The sequence below is a fragment of the Marmota marmota genome, unplaced genomic scaffold (assembly GCF_001458135.2).
Source record: "Marmota marmota marmota unplaced genomic scaffold, marMar, whole genome shotgun sequence".
NCBI lineage: Eukaryota > Metazoa > Chordata > Mammalia > Rodentia > Sciuridae > Marmota > Marmota marmota.
The window spans coordinates 5,807,831-5,834,011 of NW_025999999.1; the positions used below are offsets into that span (position 1 = coordinate 5,807,831).

Below are 26,181 nucleotides of genomic sequence, written 5' to 3' on the forward strand. Positions count from 1 at the left end.
TCAGATTCACATCAATTTTATTAGAACAAACACAACTTCAGATCAAAACAACTAGCTTCAAAGTTGATATTAATGAAAATTATTCCAAAAACAATTCTTAGGTTACAAATAATTACTATTTCACATAAGGAAAAATCTCACCCAAGGAAGGAAAAGGTATCCTGCATATATTTTCATAGCAATGAGTATACATTCTCAAAATTTTGTCTGGCTAATTATCCAACATTTATCAACTGCATTCATTCAATCTCTCAAGAGGAGGATGTAGTCTAACATCATCCAGAACATGGTACAAGTCCATGGTGGATACTGCTATAATAAAAACATGCAGGTTTTGAAAATTCCTCTGCTGATGCCAAAATGCTTTAGTAGAAGCATTACTCATGCCTCAAACTTGTCCATTGAGGTAGGTCAGTTTTATTACCCCATTTTAAGAGAAGGAATACTGAGGCACATTGTAAATGACTTGTCCAGTGCTGTGGTCTGAATTCATGGGATGGACACTTCATCTCCAAAGCAACAACATTGAGGTGGAACCATTAAGAGGTGATTAGGTCAGGAGTGTTCTACCCTCATGGATTAATGTCCTTATCTTGGGAGTGGATTCTTTATTGTCAGCATAAGTCTGCTTTAGGAGTCACATGGTCAGTGGCATACTGGTAGGAGGCCCTGACCTTCACACCAGTATAGCATAGCTACCTTGCCTTCTTTTCACATCAACCCACTTCTGCTACATTTACAGAGAACACACTTGGAATAATTGCAGACTGTTAAAACTTCCATTTTAAACACTGTAACCTTTTAATTAATAAAGGTATAAATAAAATATGTTCAAATTATTTCTACCCTCCATCAAACGTGATTAATAAAAACAGCCCTAAGAAGTTTACAAAATGAAGCCCAGAAGGGAATCCTTCAAATCTACATATTGGTAATCCTCCAAGCGGGCCAGTTTTTACATCTGCACTGCTGCAGGCTCTCAGGTGTTAAGGGACTCAAGAGGGAGCAAGGGAGGCTCACGTGTAACATGGATTAGAAAAGAGGTAAGGCACCTGAATAAATTGTCAGCATTAACCATTACAAATTCACTCTTGATCAGAGTTTCTTTTAATGTGTCATTGAGCTTTAGAATCTTGAAAAATGTTCTTTACTGAGTCAATCTACCACTACCCCCCACACTCATGTCCTGCACCCTCAGTCCAAGGTCTCTATCCTCACTTCTGTAGGGACGTGGAATGGATCAGATTTGTGGGACAGAATTAAAAGAGAATGAGAAAAAATTGAGGGTTATATCTACCTGATGACCTGCAGAGATAAAATAACCCAAGAGACATATTTGTGGGTAGGCACACAGGTCAGCAGATATGATCTATAGTGATCTTCCATAAGATTCTTTTCTGCTTTAATGAACAGTTCAAAGCAAGGCTGCCTTAGTGCAGGCTGGTCCCTTTTGCCTCAACTCAACTGACACAGGAAGAAAGTTCCTGCTTCCTCCCAACATCAGGCCTCAACAATGGACAAAGCATTTGGCATTGTACACTGTTAATCCTGGTAAGAGCAAAGCCAGGCTTCCACACTGATGACGGAGGTACAGGGCAGGAAAGGCCCATAGTCTTTAAACTACTGACATTCTGTTTTTCCCCCCACAGACTTCTATCCTATTGTCTGCTTGGCTGTGTGGTAGGGGATGTCGGTTAAGTTTGCTAAACACACACTCTTTTCAGCAAAATTCATGGCATCTCAGATCCCACATTTAAGCCAAAGCTTTGCAGCAGACTCTGGCTCCTGGTCAGGGCCTCCTTTCAAAGTGAGAACTGGGTGTCCTCTTCCTGCAAGAATCACACTGAGCATGCTCTCTTCTGTCCTAGAAAGGAGATTATCAACAAACCCTGCTTTCCTCCATGGTCAGCTCACTGGCACAACATGGGCATTTGGCTTAGCTTTTTGGAAAGTGAGCCTGTGTGAGCCAGGAAAGTTTTGAGAGGGTTTGCTAAACTTTTCTTAAGTTATCAGTGTGGCAGAGGCACATAGGGTGGAGGTGAAGAGGATCTGGAGGCCACTTCAGTTCAGTGCCCATGAGCAATGTGTCTGCAGAATAGGGTGTTGCCTGGATAGGAAGTCCTCACTGCCCTGAAGACACACACATAGGAGGCTGTCTTTAATGAAAAAAAGGAAGTATAAGAGAACCAGTAAAAATGACAGATGGAGTAGAGCCAGGAAACAAGGTGGTTAAAAGATCCCTACACCCAAACCCTGCCACAGGCAGTCCTATCAGTGTTGTCTGGATGGTCACAGAAAAAGGAATGCATGAAGGGGCACAATAACGGGGGAGGAAACCTAGGTTTTATTCTATGTAAGGAGAAACAGTAATGAATGAACCTATCTAACTTAGCTCACCAGAACACCCAACAAATCACTCAGCAGCTTCTGAACCCTCTGGCAATGTGCTGTCAGAGCTCTTCCTTTAGAAAGTAATCTCTCAGGAGCTGCCTACAGACCCTGCCCCTCAAACTGTCCATCTCCTCCTGCCCAGCAGTGGGAGGAATGGGTAAACCAATAGGTTCCTCTTGTCCTTCAAGCTACTTTAGTATTTCTTTTTCAGAATGAAATACTCCCAGTGAATATTTTTCATGCTGCAATACAGATTATGTCTATACACGTTTAACTTTGACCCAAGTTCACCTGCTAAAATCTTTCCATTGTTGGATATTTGGAAATGCCACAGCCATCCTATCATTACAAGGGCAGTGACCAAAATCCTGAAGATAGCACAGCAGAAAGATGAAAGAAGTTGAATGAGAAGCTCACAGAATCCTCAAAATTCTATTAACTGTTGCTGTATCCATCACTTCTGGACATGGTTAATCTGACAACTTGTTTGTGTATGAAATAAGAAAATGTCCTTGTTATATAGGGGGGAAACGTCCTTCCCCAACAGAGATCACGTTTTCTAAGGATAAAATGCTTCCCATTTATCCTCAGTCTAAACTATATTGAGACATTGAGATGTGCTGTGGTAATTTAATTGCCAACCTTCATGGCTACTCTACCAATCAGGAGAGAAAGGACGCATACTAAGTAGAGAGGCTCCAGGTCTCTGCTAAGTAGGCAGCTGGTTCTGACTACAAAAAGCTTTCCCACCTCAACCACATCCTTACTTACAAATCATACCCTGCATGCTCACTCTCCCCTGATGAATGACCTGCTTTGCAAACTCTGTGACAAAGTTATTTTCACCTTCTATCTGGCAAAGCGTATGATGACAGTTAATGGGCACTTTTGAGAAGATTTTGTTGCATATCTAGCTAGAGCCACCAATCTGGAAGCTCAGGAGAGATCAAGAAAAGAGAGTTAACTGTGGCAAAGATCTTTACTTTTAGGCTCTAGAAAAGACCGTTGGGTTTTTACAATGGACACCAACTTATGGCTGATCAGGTGCTTGCCTGGGAGGCAATGAGGGATTAGAGAAAGGAAGGTGATAGGAACCAAGCAAGGCAAAGGATAATGGGAATAGAAGAGGAAAAAAAAAAAAAATCAGCCTAGCTTCAAAGAGGGGAATTTGTTGCCTTTCAATACTTGCGCATTTACAAGAATACTGTACTAGAGTGGGTTAAGGTCATCGTCTTTAGCATCTGGGTAGTATTACTCAGTAGTTAATTAACAGAACATTAAACCTCTGCCCAGATGGCTTTAGAAAAGGAACCTGGACAACCCCAAACTCAGGCACTCTTGTGGCTTCCATCTCCAGTTCTCTTAATCCTGGCCAGGACGGCGGTCTTGGATACTTTCTTCCTGTCATAAGCCAGGCCAAGGGAAGCCATGCAGTCGATGAAGAATGTGGTAAAGTTGATGTGCCAGCGGTACTCACTGGCAGAGTAGTCATAAGGGAAGGTGTGGTGGTAGTTGTGGAAACCCTCACCTGGAACAAACCAAGGAGAGAAGTTATGAATCTCGGTGGATTGACGTTTTCCTCATCTTGGCAACATCTTACCCAGCAGCACACTACAAACCTCAGAGAAAGCTGTTGTTGCCAAGTGAATGGATGAACCCTGTGTCTTCTACTCTGAATCATATGCCCTGAGGCATCTTAAGAAATGAGTCAAGGGGACTGGGGCTGTGGCTCAGAGGTAGCACGCTTCCCTAGCAGGCATGAGGCACTGGGTTCGATTCTCAGAACCACATAAAAATAAATAAAATAAAGGTCCATCAACAACTAAAAAATATTAAAAAAAAAAAAAAAAAAGAAAGAAAGAAATGAATCAAGAAGCCCTGGTCACCAATGGCTGACTGGGAGCTTTTGTGATGGGAAATCTATCTTGAGGATAAGGAGACTATAGAGAGAAACTGGTACTGCTGACAGAGGATTGCTACTTCCACCCAGGGTTTCATAGCAAGGCTCTAAGTGAGCAATCACAAAGCCTAACATTCAATTTAAATGGAATCATACACACATGCATATACAAGAGAAAAAGGGAGAGAGCCAATGGGTTGCACTTGCGGCAGCAAGACACATCTCAAGGGGAATGGCTGTAGGGAAAGGTCAGCTTTTTCAGGGAGAAGATGAGCATGTGACTGTGAGGGAGGTAATTCAAGATGAAAAACATCACAATGGCAGCAAACAATGGTAGAAGAGAAGCTCTGAGATGAGAAGGATGAAAGAGCAGCTTTGGAGTAATGAAAAACAATGGAGACTAAGATAATGACAATCACTTTTTTATGATCATCCTTAAGGAGGCTAGAATCCGGAAGGCTTGCTATAGTATTATTTATAATACAGGACACACATGTATATGAAAATTCAGGGGGCTGGGGATGTGGCTCAAGTGGTAGCGCGCTCGCCTGGCATGCGTGGGGCCCGGGTTCGATCCTCAGCACCACATAATAAACAAAAATGTTGTGTCCGCCAAAAAATAAATAATAAATAGTTCTCTCTCTCTCTCTTTAATAGGTCTGACCACTGATGAGAAGTGCCCATGCAGTCTGCACAGGGAAAATTAACTTGAGGCCTTGTCAAAGTCTATATGTACTTGGAATGAAAGGACAGGAAAAAAGTAGAGACAGATGGTAGAACTGTTTCCCTCATTCTGGCAATTGGAACCAGGATTATAGAGAGGATACAATTTAGGAATAGTGAACAATCAGATAAGAAAACAGAAAATTGTAATCAAATTCTCTGCTTTACTGGAGGATTCCCACAGTTCTGTGGGGGAAGAGGAGTTCCCAGCATATAGTAAAGTAAGCAGAAAACCGAAAAATAAAGGACAAGAAGAAATGGGACTGATAGGAGGTGGGAAAGGACCACCAACAGATGCCCTGACTCTCCTCATACTTGCATCACTAAATAATAAGGCCAGCCCACTCTATTTTTTTGGCACTGGGGATTGAACCCAGGGGCACTTAACTACTGAACCACATCCCCAGCCCTTTTAAAAATATTTTATTTAGAGACAGGATCTCACTGAGTTGCTTAGGACCTTGCTAAGTTGCTGAGGCTGGCTTTGAACTCACCATCCTCCTGCCTCAATCTCTCCAGCTGCTGGGATTACAGGCCTATACCACTGCACCCACTCTTAAAAGTAGGGTGTATTCAAATATAGTAGTGAGATTTAAAGTGTGGCATAGTTGAAATTTTTGAAACTAATTTGTAATCAATCTACATTTTATACAGAATGTTTAAATATAAAACACTAAACATACAAACCATGCAGATGTCTCGACTTTTGTATTTCTACATCCCCCATCCCATTGTAAGACTACAGCCTATGAGATGACTAGAAAAAGGAAATCTCAAAAGGACTCATTATAATAGATAGCACATCCTTTCCATTTATATAGTTGTTGCTTCACTCCCGTAAGGGTTTCCCAATATGCTGCCCCCAGTTTTATAGCGGAAGAACTGAGCTACAAAGTGGTCATAAAAACAGTCATTTGGATTTCTCTGGCTCCTAATCAACAGACCACTAGATGTGGTCATATTAGGGATGGATGACTTACCCACAGCTCCTAGGGAAACCAGAATATTCTCCCGGGAGTTAATGTTCTTGTCATAGGGGCGGTATCCGTACAGGTGGGCAGCACTGTTCACCAGCCAGGTGGCATTGAGCACTACAGCATATCGCAGGAAAGTGGCAACACACAAGCTGTTTAGAAAAGTTTCACCCCAATAGAACCAGGGCACCAGTGTGGGCAGGATGAAGCATATCAACAGGACAGCGGGCTTGTAGTACCTACATTGAGAGATCCCACAGTTAGTGGAAAGAGAACTCTCACATTTATCTGGACTGCCCATTCTTACTGAGTGGGCTGTATATTTCCTCCTACACTATGAGTACAGGATGGCATAAAACAGAAAGAGGAAATGGGGTGAAAAATCTTTTTTTCTTTCTCTTTCTTTTTGTACCAGGGATTAAAACCAGGGAGGGGCATTGCTGAGCCATATCTCCAGCCCTTTTTTATTTTGAAACAGGGTCTCACTAAGTTCCTTAGGTTGGCTCTGAATTTGTGATCCTCCTGCTTCAGCCTCCCAAGCAGCTGGGAGTAGAGGCATGTGCTACCACACCCAGATGGGGTGGAAATCAGGTTTTAGATGAAGCAATATGGACCTGCTAAATGATTCCCTTCTCTTCACTTGAAATCCATTTTTCTTTTTCATGAGACCATAAGGTCATGTGGTCAAAAAGGTAAGGGTTCAAATCTCAAGCTCATTAGCCCCAATTCTGCTGCCTGGGCTATTACCCATCTGCCTTAGGGCTCCCTTAACTTTAAATGTCCATCAGTTTTTGGCATAGTCTATGCAAGAAGGCTTGCCTCCATTTCCTGTGACAACCCATAATTCTTTGCTATGCTTTTCCTTCAGGAGTCTCTTTTATCACCTGAAAGTCTCTGTCCCTCCAGAGGCCCTGTCCTATTCTTTCATGCAAAACCAAGCCATTAATATTCCAAGGGCACTGACTGCTTACCTCCTTACAGCAGTCACACCTTTGACTTGCATTCCTTGCCTCCAACTCCTTTCCATTGCTGTCACTAACTGCATCACTACCACCATGGGTACTTCCTACCAGCTGACCTGGGTCCCTGCCTCTCCTCTCTCTGGCTCAATGGTTACTTCCACCCACCCTGAGAACAGGCTTTCTGAAGCACACCTCTGACTGTGCCATATTGCTGCAGAGACCATTAGTAGTTCCATGTTGCCAGATGAATTAAATCCTACATCTGTGCCTCGGACTCCAAAGGAACATTATCAGTCTCTGTAATCCTTTATCTAGAGCCACCCCTGTACTCTGAACAGAAGGACCTTCCTGGAACACGCATGAGGCTATATTTCATTCTTTTCATTGTCTTTGCACCATCCCTGTTTACCCATCTTTGAGAAAAGTCTCTATCCATGGGTGGATTCTGATGCTACTTTATTTGTAAACCTCTCCCTGGAGTTCCTTACTGAGCAATCTCCCTCCTCTTTCTTCCTCTGAGTATAGCAGGATATTCTGCCTTGTATCATGGTTATTTGGGTACTTGATTTATCCCTTAATCCCCAAATAGGCTTCATACTTCTTTAACATAAGGATTAGTTAAATTCATTTTTGTATCCCTGATTGTCCTAGGTCAATAATCATTTCTTGCCCTTAATTTGTTTCACTAAGATAACACACACAAAGAAACAGAGCATTAGTTCATGTCTGTGTATCTGTGTCACATTAAAAATTAACTTTTAAATGATGATCTGAACATGTAAATCACTCCATTTTTATTTTATAAGTTCTGAGAGAAAAAGTTGGGTCCCTGAACCACAGATGTCCAGGGCCACATCCCCAGCCCCATCCTCCCTTCACTCACCTCCTCTGGAACATCACCAGCTTCTCAGCTTTTAGGTCAGATAGGTTCAGCGTCGCCCCCTTCTCTTTGACAGCTGGGTGTTTGCGCACCAGCAGCCAACCCACGTGAGAGAAGAAGAAGCCGCGGCGGGAGTTGTGAGGGTCAGCATCTGTTTCTGAGAACTTGTGGTGGGCGCGGTGATCTCGGGCCCATTCATAAACATCATTCTGGAGGGACAGAGAAGAGGAACACAGGCCTGAGGAGAGATGCCCTCCTGGGAGAAGTCCAATGCCTGGATGTCTGCAAGGGCCCACGGCTCTCAGCCCAGCCTCACAAATATCTATGAGTTTGGCTCCAAAGAAGAGTTACTGGAGCCTGTCCTCTTCTGCTCAATTGCCCCGAAGCTCAGGTGGAAAAGCAACTTAATCCCAGGCCACAGGAAGAGCACTGCAGCTTCTTGCAGTTATATGATGGGGAGAATGGAAATAAATCATACTGAGCTCAGACAGTTTCATTAAGAAAGAACACTGCCATTTCTTGAGCAAAGAAGGGACAAGGTCCTCATGGGCCAATTTGTGGGAAAGTATGAGTCAAGTGGCCCCAGAGTGATGGTCTGTGGGTATAAGTGGCAGGGACTCTACCCTGATACCTGCACAAGTGACAGCTCACCCAACTCAACAAGAACAGCAAGTGATTCATGACTGTGACTACGGTTCCAAAGGACCTCTGGGCTTGCCTGGGGCTCTTTCCATTCCTTCAAGAATGTACCAATATGACTTTTCCTTCCCTTTGGCCCTCAGATAAACAGCAGGAACTTCAAGATACAAGTTACTAGAGCAAAAATGATTATGAAAATGTGCTAAGCACCTCAGATACTGCAAAGACAAAGGAAACTAATTTATTGTTTCCCTTTTGCTGCATGCTAAGCCCTATACCACAAGCTATATTGTGCCCATTGCTATAATTTCCCTCATTCTGTCTCTATTATAAACCTGTTATCTCACTACATTTTAATACCTGACTAACCTAGCTTATCTGGGGCTGCCATGCTAAGTTAGTCATTACTCAGTTTCCTCATCTATAAATTGGGGATAATAATAAGACCTACCCCCTTACCCATCTTAGAAGGAAGTAATTAAGCTATATCAAGTACTTAAGCACAGTACCAGGCACATAGTCTGTGCTATATACTGTTACTATCTAAAAGAAAAGAGCTCAGGAGTGTATGACACATCACCTTCAATCCCACTGTGGTGGAGTCCTAAAATAGTCAACCTAAGAGCACAAGTTTAATGTTCATTGTCTCCCCAGGAAACCAGGTTCAGTGCCTAGTTTATGACCATGGTTCCTTATGCAGAAGGCAACAGCAGCTATACTGTATGAGAAGGGACATTGGAAGAAAAATAATTCTCTATCTTGATAGCCTTTCTTATTTACCTCCTATTTCCCATCCCAGTGACTGAAGAATTCCCAAGCTGGATAGAATTAAGCACTGTAGGGCAGACGGTAGATGAGATGGACGTCATTACCCAAGTACATGTATGAAGACGCGAATGGTGTGACTCTACTTTGTGTATATCCAGAGACAGGAAAAATCGTGCTCTATATGTGTACTATGAATTGAAATGCATTCTGCTGTCATGTATAAGAAATTAGAATAAAGAAAAAAAGAATTAAGCACCGAGCCTCACTTGAGATGACCAAAGTAGCTGGAAAGGGCAATGGCTGTCCTACTGGGGCTGTTCTCTAAACACTGAGCCTCTTCATTCCCATCCTGGATCAGTGACTGGGTAGAGACATAAGAGCTGAGCAGCACCCGCTACTTACCTGGAACGCCATGGTGTTGGCAATGATCAGGAAGAGCCGCAGGGGCAGCCGCGCTTTGTAAGTTCGGTGGCTCCACAGGCGATGAGCTCCTGCAGTGATGCCCAGGCCACTGATTAAATAGTACACATAGGCTGCCAGGACAAGACGATAGGGGAGTCACCAACAGGAAAGTTCATAAGGCATGTCAAAATACTCTAATGCCAGAGTCTGTGTGTTGTTCAGGTTTTGGGTGAGGAACTGCCTCCCCTGAAACTAAGGCCTCTTGGAGTTTTTTGTTTGTTTGTATTGAGAATTGAACCCAGGAACACTTTACCACTGTGCTAAGTTCCCAGCCCTTTTTATTTTTTGAAACAGGGTCCCACTAAATTGCTGAGGCTGGCCTCTGACTTGCAATCCTCTTGCCTCAGCGTCCAGAGTTTCTGCAATTATAATCATGCAACCTGGTACCTGGTAGCCTCTTAGCTTTTACCACATGAAAAGTATCATCATGTCTACGTATCAGCATTTAAGAAGGCAGGACAGCAGAAGGAATAGGACTCTCACCACTGTGCCACTCGGCACTATCGGTCTGCAGGGGCATTATCCCAGAGCCTATTTCCTTTGACCTTCAGCTGAACTTTTGTAAGATGTTCAGGGTCTCAAAGTACTCCCACAGACCTTAGGACCTGGGAACTAGTTGTGAAAACAGCAGCAAGAGCTATGTGGCACTGCCCAGTTGGAGCAGCCATAAGTTGTAGAGAACAATCAAAGGATGCAGTGATGTGTCTATTTACCACCTTGTATAAAAGTATTTCAGTCTTGTAGAAGACAGTGTGTCTGTTTCTGGGAAAGTCAGCCCTACAGAGTTGTATTTGCACAGTGGCTCAGGTCCTAGCAAAATATTAATATTCTGTAATTCACTGCATACCTTGAATGGAGCAGGTCCTGTTAAGACCTCATAGTGCAGTTGAAGAAATAGATCCCCCACAAAGATTGTTTATCTAGACCACACAGCTAATAAACCAAAGCCATGGTTTGAAGCTAGATTTTTTTCTGTCAATAAACCCTCTTGTTCCAGCTGTGCCAGCCACTCTCCAAGATCTGTGCCCAATTCCTTTTCTCTCCTTTGCCAAGTCCCTGTGAGACTAGACTCTTGAATTCAATGCTAATTCTAGACAACGCCAAGAGATAGTCAAAACCGGTAACAGAACCAGAACATTGTCCTGCCTCAGCGTCCTCTAGTTCCGCAGGCTCACAAGGCAGCAGATCTGATCTCTAATGGGGAAATGGGCAGGTGTACCTAACTCTTCATGTGTTCAGCAGTTCTATGGGGCACCAATGTTTCATTCTGATCAAGTGGGTGCAACAGTGGATCGTCAAGGGCCACATCACTTAGTTGTGGTTGAAGACAGCACATTGTAACAAATTGTTCTAGTTCTTCCACAGTCAAAAATAACTATTTCCTAAATAGCCTCCTCCTCTCCCTTCCCGGCCTTCTGCATCCTATCCTGTTTCTTCTTCAGGATACTCAGGAAAGCCATAGTCAGTGACTGTCAAAGGAAAGTGTTGTTCCAGGTGACATGAGGTCTCTGACTATGTGGCAATTGAGACCTTCTAATATTCTTCACCCATACCTGGAAAAATCACACTGGAACCAGAGCCCTGCAATCACCAGGAGGAAAGAAAGGGCTCTGGACAAAGCAGAAGCACTTGGCCAAGAAGCAAGGGAGCATTTAGGGTTGTTTCATGGTGCAAATGTCCCTGGGACATTGAATCCAAAACTACAAGTCGTTCTATCTTAACAGGGGACCTGGGACAAGAACCCAGGCACTCAGCTGCCTGTTCTATCCACATTCATTGATTCTAACACAGTAGTGCTGCCCCATTTGGAATCTGGAAAAACTTTTACTGAGAAAGGGGTTCTTCTTAGTTACGTTTCCCTGTGGCACCTGAGAATGTCTATGACAAAGCTCAAGGGACCAGATATCATCATCTATTAGACCTAAGAGATTGAGAGGGGACATTTAACACCTGGCTGGCCAGCCAAACTTTCTAAACCACTACTCTCCCAGAGAGCTGCCGGAAAAGCCCCCACACCTTAGACTGTTCCAGGAAACTTCTGATGGTCTTCTGGAGAGGGCATCCTGGCTCCCCACTCCTCAGAGAGCAACATTTGGGCACCTGGGTTTCTAGAACTCCCTGTTTCCCCTTCCCAACTCAGGCTTCAAGGGCAGAGGTTAATCTGCTTGCAAAGCACCACCTGTGTATCCAGGGGGCAGAACTGCTATCAGCCTCCAGCCACAGATCCCAGAAAAAGCTGAGCTTAGGGCGGGTCAGGGAGGACCTGGAAATCTTCTCTCTCATTACAGCTGCCTGAGGGCTAGGGAGGGGGCCAGGAGAGCTGGTATTAGAAGGTGCTAGCCCTTGCAGGCTCTGGAGAGAAGCTGAATCAAGAGTATAGGGAAAGGAATATGAAACATTTCTATGACCTTATTTCATCTTAAGAACATTTTATTGATTGGCATGTGCTTACCTAGAATAACAGTAGCACAGTATACAGAAATTTTCTTCATCTTCCTCCATAATAAACCAGCCTAATCTGCCCTGGGCGGGGTAAAGTCAAAATAGTTTTGTGGAAGACAAGCAAATGATACAAACAGAACAGCTCTTTCAGGATAGGGGTCTTTGTCACTTGTCTATACCTCAAAGCCTCCTGCACATGTTCTCAGCCTTGATCCCTAACATCCATGTCAAACTGCCCCCAGAACAGACACTTTTACATCCCAATCCTACTAGGCTCTATTCCTATCCCCATCAGCCTCTCTCAAGCAACCAAAGACATATGGGTGGCAAAAACTGGACAAAGAATAGTAGCCCTTCTGTAGAAGTCCCCACCTTATTAAAGATCAGGGAGACACCTAGGGGTACTGGCTCAGGACAAGAGGACACGCTTACCCCAGAGCCAAGTGTAGAATTTGCAGGTGGGAACAAGTATGATCCCATACAGGGCTCCCAGGTGCAGCAGACACATGAGGATGATGTTTCTCCAGACAAACTCAAACTTGGGCCTGGGGCCTTCTGCATCCTGGTAGCTGGGGTCATATATGTCATCTTTCATTTCAGGGCGGATGTCTTCCTCGGAGTAGAGAGGGTGGTTCTCCAACTTCTCTCCTTCATTCTGCGGGCTCCCCTTGGGAGGCGCTGTGATGGTGGTGGTGGTGGTGTAGGAGCTGGAGAGCTAGAAGGAGAGTTAAGCGGAGAGTCAGAAGAGAGCAGAGGCTTGCAGCAGCAGGGTCACTTTGCCCTCTAAGAGGAAGGGGGAAGGGTACTGTAAAGGCACAGGCCCTGCCCCAGTACCCAGGTTACATGAGGGTGGCTTGAGATGGAATGGGGAAGTTTCCAGAGATTATGCAGACAGATTGTGGGTAGAACATTAAGGTGAAGTGGCACAAGGAAAGATGGGTGAAACACTCCTACCCGTGGCAACGGACAAAGGAAAAATCACACGTATACATAAAGGCGCCGGCAACACCAGGTTTTTCTTTACTTTAAAAGCTCAAGAAACAAGGGGTATCAAGTGCCCCCTATTAAAAATTTAGTTACTAACTGAGAGCAAAGCAATCGACTGAAGGCAGAGCAGCTCGAAAAAAGATGGCCAGGTCCTCCCAGGAGTTTTCAACCAGTCACCTATAAGCCAATTCAAACCGCATAGCACGCGTAGCCAGAGCCACTTCTGGGATTCTCACCTGCAGCATGTGGGCCGGCATCTTGCCTCGGTGATGCTGGGATACGTTCCCAGGGCCGAGACTGCCGAGCGGAATTCGATCTGCAGAGGCCCGAGGATTGACTGACCCGGCTTAAGAGCCGCGATCTAGTACGTGCGCTCAGAACAGTCTGTGCGCCTTGCACGCGCGATGGATGTCCCGGCCGGAAACTGCAGTGCGCAGATCTCCCGGGGCTGCGTTTTTCAGGCTAGAGCTGGCAGTGATTGTGTCCGGTATTTCCTTGATTCCGTTTCAACAACGAGGGACACAAAGCGCAATGCTGGCGGAAAAAGCCGAGAGAGGAGGTGAGGGCGGGAAAAGGACAGGAGCGCTGTGAAGAGTCAAGGCACCAGAATACTGCAGACAACAACCCCCAGCGGCGGGGGTACATGCTAATTAGGCTTCCTCAACTCTGGTCGTCATTGGCCAACGGGAATTTGGTGCCACCTCGTCCTGCTGTCGCCATTGGCTCGGCGCAATCTGCTGTTCCCACTGCCACCAGGTCGTCGCTCCCCCGCCCCTCTTTTTCTGCTTTTGGCTTCTCCCCCCAGCCCGCAGCTGTTCCTCCGCCCACCACCCCGCGGCCTCGGGGCGCTGGTGAGCTCTCTAAGCCCGAGGACACTGTCATGTTGTTGGGGTTGGATCCAAGCCCGGGACTGGCGCGCGGAACAGTGTGGGAAGCCAACTTACCTCGGACCACTCGTGACTCCATCTTTTTCCCATCTCCCCAGGCGCGTGGGAGAGGAAACACGGTTTCCATCACCGAGAGTAGAGTAGCCAGCTCCCCTCCTTAACGAGCACCGGGGCTCTGGCCCTGGGCGAACTAATGCTCAGCCTCAACCACCAGCTCCAGGATGATAACCCGAGACTCCAGGGAGTTCATTTCGAATAACCAGAAACCTGCATAAAATCTGTGTGACTGCTCTCACGCACTCTGGTGTCACTGAGCACCTCCACAGGGTGCTGTCTCCACCAGGCTCAAGTGGGCTATCCTGTCACCATTCCTACGCCTCCAAAAATGAGTCTGGATGCTTTGGGAATTCTGATTGTCATGTGAAAGTTTGGAATCTTCTCTATGCAAAAAGTTAGGAAACACACAGGTGTTTTCACCCAGCAGAAGGGCAAAGGACTAGTATGTGGAATAAGGGTAGGGGGACAGTACTGAATGAACCCTGCAAACCAACTCCCAAGAGTCATTTTATTGAATCCTCACAAGGTCGTCTCACTGTAACCTTATGAGGTGGGTACTGCATGATTCCATTTAAAGGAGGAGGAAGGTGAGGTTTGGAGAGATCAAATGCCATGGCTATCCATGATCCCAGCAGTCAGTAAGTGGTGGAAGCATGAGTTGAACATAGAAATATGATGCTGGAACCCCAGCTCAGGACACTATTGCCCTGGGACCCTGAGGTGCTTTGACCTCACAGACCTATCAGGGCATAATCTCTGGGCCTCTGGGAGTCCTACCAGGAATTTTGAAGGCTCCACATTCACCTAGCCTGCTTCCATGCCCAGGTCTCCCCATTGCTGCTCTGAAGAGGGCGAGCTAAGGAGTTCTGTGTCTCTCAGGAAAAGTCACCTGGGATTGCCTGGGACTAGGACAGAGCTCTGGCCTCTGGCCTCAGGGGCAGGCCACATCCTTGACCAGTGACCAGTCACCTTCACTCTATTCCTGACTCCCTGGTCAGTGGGAAAGTGCTGAATGAACCTAGCTCCCAGAGTGGAGCGCCTATGTGGTAATGGCTCAGCAGGATATGGAATTCAAGTCTGCCTATGCTGCTCCTCCTCAGATTCTCTCAACAATGTCATCTCTGCTAAATTCCTTTGCCAACTGCAGTTTTACTCTTTGTCTAATCCAAAGAAAACTAACAAACCATGCGCCTTTTTCAACAAAAATACATTTCACACAGTTCTGGCAGGGAGTCTGTATCAAAGCACTAGGAGGTTTAATGTCTATGAGGACCCACCAGCTGTTCACAGAGGGTCATCTTTTCTCTGTCTTCATTTGGGAAAGGGGTGAGGTTCAGTTCTAGGGTCTCTTTGTAAGAGGATCAATGACATTAATGACCTAATCTCTTACTAAGCACCCACTCCAAATGCTATCATCACATGAGAGATTAGGTTTCAGTGTATGAATTTGAGGGGATATAGCATTTAGAGTACTGCACTCCTCCAAGAAGAAGATTCAGGATTTCTTTTAGGGTATACCCTTAATTGTAACTGGAGATGGCTCTCCCTTTGAGACCAACTTTCCTTCTATTTAACTACCTAAGTATATTGACCTTTGTTTCCTCCAGACCCTGGACTTCATCAGGTAACAATAAAAAATCAGGGTCCCCTGAAACCTGCCCTGTTGAGAGCCACAGTTTAGTCGGAATGACGCTTGGCATTTTGCTAGAGGGAATGGTTGAAAGGTGACCCTGCTCTGGGATTAGGGCAGCTCCGGGATTAGGGCAGATCCTGGGGGGGGGCAGGATAGGGCGGCTCCAGGATTAGGGTGGATCCTGCTGGGATTAGGGCGGATCCTGCTGCCTCGGGTGCCCTCTACTTTGGAGTTCCTGTTGAGTTCTCGCGGGGTTCCTGGAGAATTGGCACGAGGAGCCCGGTGGAGGGAGTGTGTTCCCGGGAAGTGTGTGTAGAGTGCCCGTGAGAGTTCAGGAATAAAGAGTTGCTGTTTGAACCTACAAGGCTGTGTGGCGGCTCGGTTATTTTGTGCCCAGCCAGACTGCGGCACTGCCCTGCCACTTAGTTAGCCTCTGGTACACAGTGCTGCTAATGTTGCTAAAATTAAGGCTGGCAATGTTACTTAGGCTGGGCACCATGTCATTCATTTTCTGCTAGAGAAAGAAAGTGGGTTGCCAAGACAAAGGTAGAGTAGGAGTCTTATATTTCTCTTCAAAGACAGGCTACTGCCTGGTAGAGAAAGCTCTTGGGGTCCAGGGAAGTTCTGGGTTAGGGAGAGTGAGCAAAAGGTCAGAGCCTACTTGGCTGTTGATAACCAAAAAAGTGGGACCTGGTTCATCCCATGAATATCTGTGACAATGTCACCCACCACTTTCACACCTCGGGAGCTCATGACCACCCACAAAATAAGGCTGCATGGTACAAATAATATTATTAGAAAAGCATAAGCCTTAGCATCAAGAAGTGTTAGGTTAGTGACAAATTAGAATTTTTAAAACTTTGGTCAATATTTCTTTACAATACAATCATTTATGACTTAGCTGAAAGATATTTTCTCAAACAAGAGATGGGACAAATTATGCTAGGATGAGACAGAGATTATGATAGGACAGAGATTGGAGCACTGACCATTACTTTATGAAAAGGGGCAGAAGTTACCATGGCAGTTAACTTCATTTAATTTTTTGTTTTTTGTAGGGGGAGTACTAGGGATTGAACTCAGGGGCACTCAACCACTGAGCCACATCCCCAGTCCTATTTTGTATATTATTTAAAGACAGGAGCCCACTGAGTTACTTAGTGCCTCACTTTTGCTGAGACTGGCTTTGAATTTGTGATCCTCCTGCCTCAGCCTCCCAAGCCACTGGGATTATAGGTGTGTGCCACTGCACCCGGCTCATTAATTTTTTAACTCAAGAGAATAGGAAAAAAAAGGTACAATTTAGCCATCTTAAGTAAATACCATGTCAATAACAAGAACTTTCTGTTGCCTTCAGGGTGAAGTCTTACCATTGTAGGCTCACTGGGACCAAACCTCCCACCCCTCTATTTATGCCGTCCCTCATCTCTGTCTACCTTTAAGCCTTGTTTTCTCTATTCCCATGATATTCCACTGTTAGAGCCTGAGAATATTCTTTTCCCTTTGTCCAGACTGCCCACTGCCCGCCCCCCCGTCCCTTCTTCCACTAAATTTCATTTAGCTAATTCCCATTTTCTTCAAGTGTCCAGAAGGTTTACCAGGCTAGCCCATATCGGGCCCTCTTCCGTCCTGTGTTTTCATCATTTTCATGCTAGGATGCTTCCTGAGGACAGGGCCATGTCTGTCTGCTTCACTGCCATCTTCCCAGCAGTACCAGGCTTAAGGAGGTTCTCAACAAGGATTTGTTCATTGAACTTGTTACATAAATCATCAATAGGAGATGTTAAAGGATTCTCTCTTTAAAGACTGCTGTCTTCAGGCAGTAGATGTACATTTTAATAGAGACACTTACTGGGAACTATTTACCATTAAAGTTTTTTTTTTTTTTTGTACCAGGGATTGAACCCAGGGGTGCTTAACCACTGAGCCACATCCCCATCTCCCTCCCCTTTTAAAAAAATTTTATTAGAGAGAGGGTCTCACTGTGTTGCTTAGGGCCTTACTAAGTTGCTGAGGCTGGGTTTGAACTTATGAGTCTCTTGCCTTAGCCTCCGGTGTGGCTAGAATTACAGGCAAGGGCCACTGCACCTGGCAGACCACTGAAGTATTTTTTAATGTGGGATTATCATTAATTGAGACTATTCTCATATTCCATAATGAAAGCAAAGAAATATTTCATCTTCTCCTCCCCACCTCTACCTTTTGCATTTCCCTCTGCTCCTTTCTGTCTTCTTCTCCCCTCTCCTTTTTCCTCCTTCCCTTCTTTCACCTCACCAACAATTTCAATCAAAATGACAACGTTGCAGGGTAGATGTTTTCATGGCAGTTAAATTTGGGGGTGGGGGGCGCAGAGGTGCAAAGAATTGGCTGCTGCAGTTTAAGCAGGTAAGGGGCCCTCATGCAGGGGGCTGCCGGGCTCTGGGTGCTGGAGTCTGAGTCAGGTAAGGAGAGCACCCATGTTGAGGGAACAGCCTGGTGTGCAGTGTTGGACCCTACATGCATTGAGGAAGGAGACCATGTGGTGAAGAATGGGACACTTCAACAGTCTCAAAGAATCTTCCTTCTATAAGAGGCTAGAGGTCAGGGCTGAGGGCCATCCCTGCCCACAATGCTGCCTTTCGCCTTGTAACATTTTCAGCAATTTGAGATCTCCAAATCCAGAACTAGCCTTCAAGGGTAGGAAAGCATGTGTGTCAAGGAAAAATAAAAGGTATAATTTTATTTTCTTTAACAGTTCATAGCTTGCTTTATAAACCCATGTCTGTGGGCCTTCCTTTGTTCTCTTGCTGGGGCCCTGCAAATGATAGGGCTGGACTGCTGGGAATTCTCCTGGTAACTTTGTTTTCCATCTTATTTTTCCAAAAACAGAAATTAAGAAAGTGGCATTTAAAAAGCCCTCTGAGCCTGTTTGTGCCTTTCATCACAGTACCGTAAATTGCTGGTAAACATTTCACAAGCCAAGTTGGCACAGGAATAATTAAGCTACAGCAAGAACTAGCACATGCCAAGCAGTCACTTCAGAGCCAAATGTCAGCCACTGGAGAGGCCTGACCTGGTTAGAGCAGCCCAGGTCCCCTCCACATCTCAGGATGGGCATGTCACTGTCTCAGCTCTATCTAGACTGACCCTCACTGCTCTGAATGAACCTCATCTTCCAAGAGATTTGCCTTGTTCTACAAAAAAAAAACCAAGATTCACGTTCAGTTTACTGAAAGTTTGTACTTCTAAACTGGCCACAGTTTTTGTTTTTCTCAAAAGCAAATTTGAAAACACTCTGAATCTCTACTTTCTCCTTCCCTTCCTCCATTTCTTCTCTCCTTTCTTCCCTCTTTCCTTCTTGACAGATGGTACATAGACATTAATTCAAAGAAAAAAAAAATTAATGGGAATTTCTTCTGTCCTGGAAGGTAAACAAGCTTGTTAAAGAAGGAAAGCAGGGGCTGGAGCTGGAGCTCAGTAGTAAAGCATCTGCCTCACATGTGTGAGGCACTGGGTTCGATCCTCAGCACCATATAAAAATAAATAAAGATATTGCGTGGCCATCTACAACTAAAAAAATAATTTAAAAGAAAAAAAGAAGAAGAAGAAGGAAAGCAGACTATTGTATACACCTGGAGCTCAGGAGCTCACTATCCCAGAGCTAAGAGGGTCCCGTCCTGTGCTTAAACAAGTTGGAGAGTGTCTTCATGCCTCCTTCATCATCACTAACCATGTACAGTGGGTGCTTCTTTGATGAAGCAAAAGAAGTGGCTCTCAGCAGAAGGTGAATAGAGGAAATGAATGTCAAATGAATGTTTTATTCATGAAAACCAGCATGAGAGCCATCCAGGGTGAGGAAAGAGCTGTTGGTCACAGGGGGTGATTTTTTCCAGCCACACCCATGAACAATCTCAGCCATTTGTGTCTTTTGTGATTACAAAGAGGTAACACAAAATAATTCAGCTTTATTGGAGCTGAATTCATATAAAAGGGAAATTCAGGAGGCAGGACCTGTGGGAGCAAGACTGAGTTCCCTGTGGTATTACCTTGAGTAATCACTAGGTCCCTTTCAGTTCAAAGATTCTAAGATTTTAATATTTCAAGAGTTTTGGAGGAGGGAATCTCACAGGAGGCATTCCACAGATTCTCAGTGTTGAAATCTGCTTTCTGGAGGGGTGGAGGAGTTTACCAGGATTGAACACAAGGGCACATAGCCACTGAGTTATATCCCTAGCCCCTTTTTTATTTTGAGGCGGAGTGTCACTAAGTTGCTTAGGGCTTCGCTAAATTGCTGAGGCTGGCTTTGAACTTGTGATCTTCCTGCCTCAGCCTCCCAAGCTGCTGGGATAATAGGTGTATGCCACTGTGCATGATGGCCAGTGTAGAAATCTTGACTTAGCCCAGTCTGGCTGAGGTTGAATTTGTTTGATACTTTATCTGAATTTGGGCTTAATTGTGGTCATACAGATTATGAATTAGTGATATTTAAAAGTAATATTAACTTTGTTTAAATGAAAATAAGAGATTAGAAAGTATGACTTTCACTTATATTGAAAAAGTATCAGAGGACCAATATCTTTTTGTTTTATTGACTCATTCATTTAATTAGCAAGGTATAGGAAAGAGAAATAGCAATGATTCTGAAGCCAAAATAAATGAATGCAAGCCCTTCAGGTTATAGTAAGTATAGGACTGTGAGGGGCCTATGTTCCACTTCTTCCCAGAGGGAGTGTGGAGGGGCAAGTATGCAGAGACTGACAGCCCAAGTCTCACCAAATGGAAAGAGGGAGCTACTGACAGCAGAGAGGCAGCTCCCATCCATTCCTGCTCTAAGCTGTGCTTCTGCCCGCTGAGCAGCACCTGCTGACCCCCACTGAGTCTTAGGGCCTGCAGCTGGGGACACTCCCCATCCTCATCCCAGAAAGTCATTAGGTCCTTCACCCTTCCTCCCAGTCCAATGGCTCAGAAGTGTGATCCTCATCTGGAGTACAGGTCCTCATCCTGGGAGCCAAGCAAGTCAGCTCCTGCATGTTTCCCTCCCAATCTCCTGGCAACTAATCTTAATTGCAAAAAGAGTGTTTTGTGGAATCTTTAAAGAAAATTGAAAAATATTTCAGATGTTATGCTACTATCTTTATGAATAAAATCTTTTCTGCCTTTTATTTTTCACAGCAAATGGAATGCAAATGGAATTCCCTCATGAAGTTAATCAAAACATTCTTACCAACATATGCAAATTCCGGCCTCTTTTCCTTCTTAATGAAAGAATACTTTTTGAAGAGGCTCCCCTGGGGCTGGGGATGTGGCTCAAGCGGTATGGCACTCACCTGGCATGCAGGCGGCCCTGGGTTCGATCCTCAGCACCACATACAAATAAAGATGTTGTGTCCGCCGAAAACTAAACACTAAATATTAAAAAATTCTCTCTCTCTCTCTTAAAAAAAAAAAAAAGAGGCTCCCCTGATGGACCTGTTAGTGAACTTGGATCCCAAACCCAGCTTCCAGAGGTATGTCCAGGTGACTAGTGTGACTCAGGGCAACACATATCCAAGGGGTGTCTTTGGTATCTGTTCTGCCTTTTGCCAATCTTAAACCTGGGAAGGACACAGGCTAGTTTCTAGGTATAAACCAACATGGAGTGTTTTTTCTCCCAAGGTTCTACAGCTTTCTGATTTCATCTTTAGATTGTCATTAAATAGATATGTATACAAAGCTATGGGGAAAACCAAACCAAAACTGAATTCTTATTCCATAGAGGCCTGAGGTTAAGGACTAATATACACTTCTCACAGAAACTTGGAGAAGAATTAAACTCCCTGTTTCCATATGGGGTGGGAGCTTAGTTTGGAAAACTGTCTGACATGCAGTGGGTGCCCAGAAACTTCCCCTGATAGTCAATGAATAGCCACTGCCCTGTTCAATTGCTAAGTCCCTTTCTGTCTCTGTGCTCTAAGGCCAAGGACAAGTGGCAATACTTCTGTCAGTTTGATTCTAAGAAACTTGAATTTATTTACCAAGACCTTAATAAACTTTTTATTTCTTTATATGTTAAAAGGCTCAAAGCAGATGGCATTTGATTACCCTTCACTATTAGAGGAAGACCTCTTCTATAGAGAGTATATAAGGCACCAGCTTCCAAGGCTTGGGTTGCTTCCTACTTCCTTCCACTGCTGCAGCAAGTAGGTGTGCTAAGGTTTCTACTCTGCTGATGGGTACAGTGGTTCTGCATTAATGTCAGCTAGAACTTGGATAATAAGAATGTAGTAATTATTAAAGAAGCAGGAAACACCATACCAGCCCCATGGATTGGCTGGAGTTTAAAACATTTTTATTGCACTAAGGGACTAGGGGAGATGACTTTAAGAAGAGTTGTTATTTTATGAAAGTTTTTCTATTGTTGTGGCAACAGTAAATAGCAGTCCAATTTAGCAATTACTTAAATGTTTGAAGATTCAAACATCCGGGAGAATGGGAAGCAATAACACAGCCCCTTCTGCTCTGCTTTAATCTTTCACTCAACAAACACTGTGTGCCAGCCATAACATAGGCTGTTTGGGAGATATGAAGATATATGATGGTAGCACCTTCCATTAATGAGCTTAAAATTTAGTAGAGGAGGTTAATTCCACACATGCAAATATCTACAATGTGACATAATACAATAGGAGACAGGCCATAAGAAAAGTGCAAAGTGTGTTCCTGAAATGACTGGAACATTATATGGGGAGCTGGCCTTTGAGCTGAGCAGGAACAGGACAGATGAGAGGGTAGGATCTTCCAGGCAGAGGAAACTGCAGGGGTGAGAGCAGAATCCAACTTCCTTCTCTGTAAAGTCTTCTTTACCCTCTCCCCTCTTTCCCCTGCTACTGTCCCCATCAGACAATCTGTGGTTTGAACATACTATCATTGTGACAGTTGCATTTTAACTACTGTTTGCAAATCTGTTGCTCCAGAAAACTATAAACTGTTTTAGGCCAGGGCCCATGTCCTCCCATCTTTGTTTTCCTAACATTTTGCAGGTTTTCTAACAGGGGTAACTACTCAAAGAATTCTGAGGGAGAAGGGAAATCAAGTACTGACATCAGGGACTAGTGAGAATTACAGTTTGGCAGGAATAAGAGGATCATGCAGTGAGCAGTGGGAATTGAGGCTCCTACAGAAGGTTGGCAAGTGGGTGTGCTGGTATCAAATGTTGGTGAGGAAGCGGAGGCACGGACACTCCTATATGCTGCTGGTGAGACTGCAAATTGGTGGCAGTTTTGGACAACAATTTATTAACATCTCATTGAATCACAGATGTTTGTATCTTGTGCTCCAGAAATTCCAATTCTACAGAAACTCTTGCACATGTATATAAGGAAACAAATATAGAAAATTTGTAGCAAAAAGTTGTAAATAAACAGGAGAACTGACTAAGAATAAATACATGCATCAATGTTGGTGCTTTGTTCATATGTTTGTTTGCAATACTTAGGATTGAATCCTGAGGTGCTCTACCACTGAGCTACATCTCCAGAACATTTTATTTTTAATTTTGAGACAGGATTTCACTAAATTATCCAGGTTGGACTCTAACTTGCAATCATCTTGCTTCAGCCTTCTAGGTACCTGGCATTAGAAGTGTGTGCCAACAAAGCAGGAAATATTAATATTAAATATAATATTAAGTGCAGAAAAACTCAAGGGTATAAATTTCCTATTATCTTTTATACAAAGATTAAAATATTTTAAATTCAACTATGTATTATGTATTAAGAATGTATATTTATAAAATACTTACTTTATATAAAACATAAATATATGTCCAGGGCATAGTAAATGAATATTCTCTGCAATCACACACACACATGGGGCAGAAAAGTTGATGAAATAGCTTCAACTCTGTTTAACTTGGTGAAGGACAGGTGTTTTTTGTTTGTTTGTTTGTGTGTGTGTGTGTGTTTTAAACATATTGTATATATCTTAAATATTGCATAGAATCATTTAAAAAGTTAATTAGACCCATGTTCCAGTAGAGTTGAGTTACAATATTTAGGAGATTAGGTACTATTTGGTAGTTTACAAAGAACTCCTGAAGCCTCTCAAGCAGATAAATAGTGTGCAAAAAGAAAAAAGAAATGTCCACATCACAGTAGAGAAGGGGAGGACATGTGGGAGACAGGGTTTCCTAAGAGCTGAGCCAGGGGAACACCAGCCTCTCACTCAGGGAGCTGTGTCCCAGTAACTGGACCCAAGCTCAGAGGGAGGGTTTCGTCTCTAAAAGGGAGAACTCAGAGACCCCGCCAAGGTGGAGGCCCCACCTCCCCTAGTATGTCCCATGTCCCAAACATCTGTCCCTCACCAAAATGGCCACCACGTCCAGTGTATTCCAGATGCTGCTGAGGTAGTAAGGCCAGTGCAGGTGGCGCTCTGGGAACTCTTCACCAGATAGCAAAAGAAAGAGATGCAGAAGATGCTCTCACAGCCAATGATGCAGAAATACCAGTTTCCTACATAGCAGATCAGTTTAATCATGTGGATTTGCCTGGACAGGATGGTATCTCTTGTGGGAACTCCACCACAAATCTGTGGGGAAGGGAAATAATTGTTGGAGGTGGCCTGGGACAGTTTCTCCCACCTTGCCTGCTTCCCACCCCACCCCAGGGCTGTTTTTAGGGAAGGATCTCAAGCATAGCAGCCAGGGACCAGCAGCCAGGGATGGAAGCATACAACAAGGAAAAGTCTCACCTCAGAAAGCAGAAAAGATTGATGTTGGCATTGTAGAAATCAGTGAAGACCACCTGAGTGTCCCTGTTCAGCCACAGTCCCTGCTGAAGGTCCCAGAGTACCTCTGTATTAGCCTGTCTGGACACTGGAAAGTCTAGGTAAGTCATTGCCGCCACTATAGCTTGTGAGTCTGCCCCAGTGAGAAGCCCTCAGCTCATCCTGTGAGTGGGATGTCCACATGCCATAGAAAAAGCCATCTGAGCAAACCGAGTCTGAGTCAGCCCAAATGCTCATCTCCAAGACCATGGCAACGCTTTATTGCCTGGGCCATATATTTCCATATATCTCACTTATCTATATACACACACTATATGTACATATATGTGTGTGTATATATATATATATATATGTATATATATTATTGCAATTTTACATATGATATATATTCCAATTGGTTGTTACTAATAACGGTTTTAGAAGGGAGGGAAAATATTGTCCACATTTTGCAGAAGAGGAAACAGACTTAGAGATTTCTAAAAGACCCAGCTATATAGTGACAGTACTGAAACTCAGATGTAAATCTCATTTTTTACTCTGTCTCTAGGTTATGGATGACAAAGTCAAGCCCCACTTCTTGACCATAAATCCAGAATGATCTCTCTTGCTCTTATGGTTGTTGGACCTCATGATTTTGTTCTAACCCCCAAATTGTGACACTGGGCCCCTATTTCTACCTCTTATTTTCTGTCCTATCTACCTGCTTCCCTTTCTTTCTTCATATCCATTCAAAACCACTTGCTGCTTCCCATCAAATCCAAGGGCAGATTCTCCAGCCTTGACTGTGTGTCAAAGTTACCTTTACCCAACTTTACTCTTCTGGGTAGAAGAGCTTTCCCTGTGGGGACTGCCTGCAGAGAAGGATCAGTCTGTATAGGCTATAACCTCTGGACTTCTTCCCACACACAGGTCACAGTAACTGTGACCTGTGTGTGGGAAGAGGTCCAGAGGCTATAGCCTATCTCCTCTGTGTTTGAGTGACACATACCAAAGTCCTCATGGAGTTGCACTTGGGACTCAGGGAGATATCTGCTGAGTCCCCTTCAAGATTCATATGTGGGCTGGGGATGTGGCTCAAGCGGTAGTGCGCTCGCCTGGCATGCGTGCGGCCCGGGTTCGATCCTCAGCACCACATACAAACAAAGATGTTGTGTCCGCCAATAACTAAAAAATAAATATTAAAAAATTCTCTCTCTCTCCCTCTCTCTCACTCTATCTTAAAAAAAAAAAAAAGATTCATATGTGCTCAACAGAAGTGGTTCCAATTCCTTAAGATGGTGTCACACAACACACAGGAATCATTGCAGACCTACAACTGCTGCAGCCTTGGGACCCCCAGCAGCAGGTTCTCACGGTAGATGAAGGAGTGCAAGCCGTGGCCCAGGCTCTGGTTGTTGAACCACTTAGTCCAATACAGACTGTCCAAGAGTGGGCCCTGGACAAACTGGACCACAAGCTGAGTTGGACTGACCCAGCCTCCTCCTGACCCCTACCCTGAGAATGATCTTTATCCTCATTCCTGGACACCAGCTTGTCTCTGGTCCCTTTTGTTAGACCAATCACACCTGACCCAATGACCTTAACAAGGTCCTGAGTTGACTTTACGCAAAATGTATTTTGAGGTTCAGCCCACCCTCTCACTCCCAATTCTAGTCTAACTGCTGGATTGGTTCCCAGATCAACATCCTGACCTCTCACCCACTTCCACCTGAACTCCAGCATAACCCATGAACG

General features: G+C 44.4%; 1 protein-coding gene across 3 annotated transcripts; it reads right to left on the reverse strand.

Moving 5' to 3' along the window:
• LOC107149799 (stearoyl-CoA desaturase) lies at nucleotides 1-26,181 on the reverse strand. 3 transcript variants are annotated; one of them, XM_048807150.1, is made up of 7 exons: nucleotides 26,156-26,181; nucleotides 24,243-24,249; nucleotides 12,574-12,856; nucleotides 9,640-9,770; nucleotides 7,834-8,039; nucleotides 5,995-6,227; nucleotides 1-3,919 (listed from the first exon to the last, which is right to left on the reverse strand). In XM_048807150.1, the coding sequence occupies exons 1-7, from the start codon at nucleotides 26,167-26,169 to the stop codon at nucleotides 3,720-3,722; spliced, it is 1,074 nt and encodes a 357-aa protein (XP_048663107.1). In that variant the 5' UTR covers nucleotides 26,170-26,181; the 3' UTR covers nucleotides 1-3,719. The 3 variants fall into 3 exon arrangements, with proteins under 3 accessions (XP_048663107.1, XP_048663108.1, XP_015350140.1); XM_048807151.1 differs by lacking the exons at nucleotides 24,243-24,249; nucleotides 26,156-26,181 and adding an exon at nucleotides 13,365-13,714 and having other exon boundaries at nucleotides 9,640-9,709; nucleotides 12,558-12,856; XM_015494654.2 differs by lacking the exons at nucleotides 24,243-24,249; nucleotides 26,156-26,181 and adding an exon at nucleotides 13,365-13,713.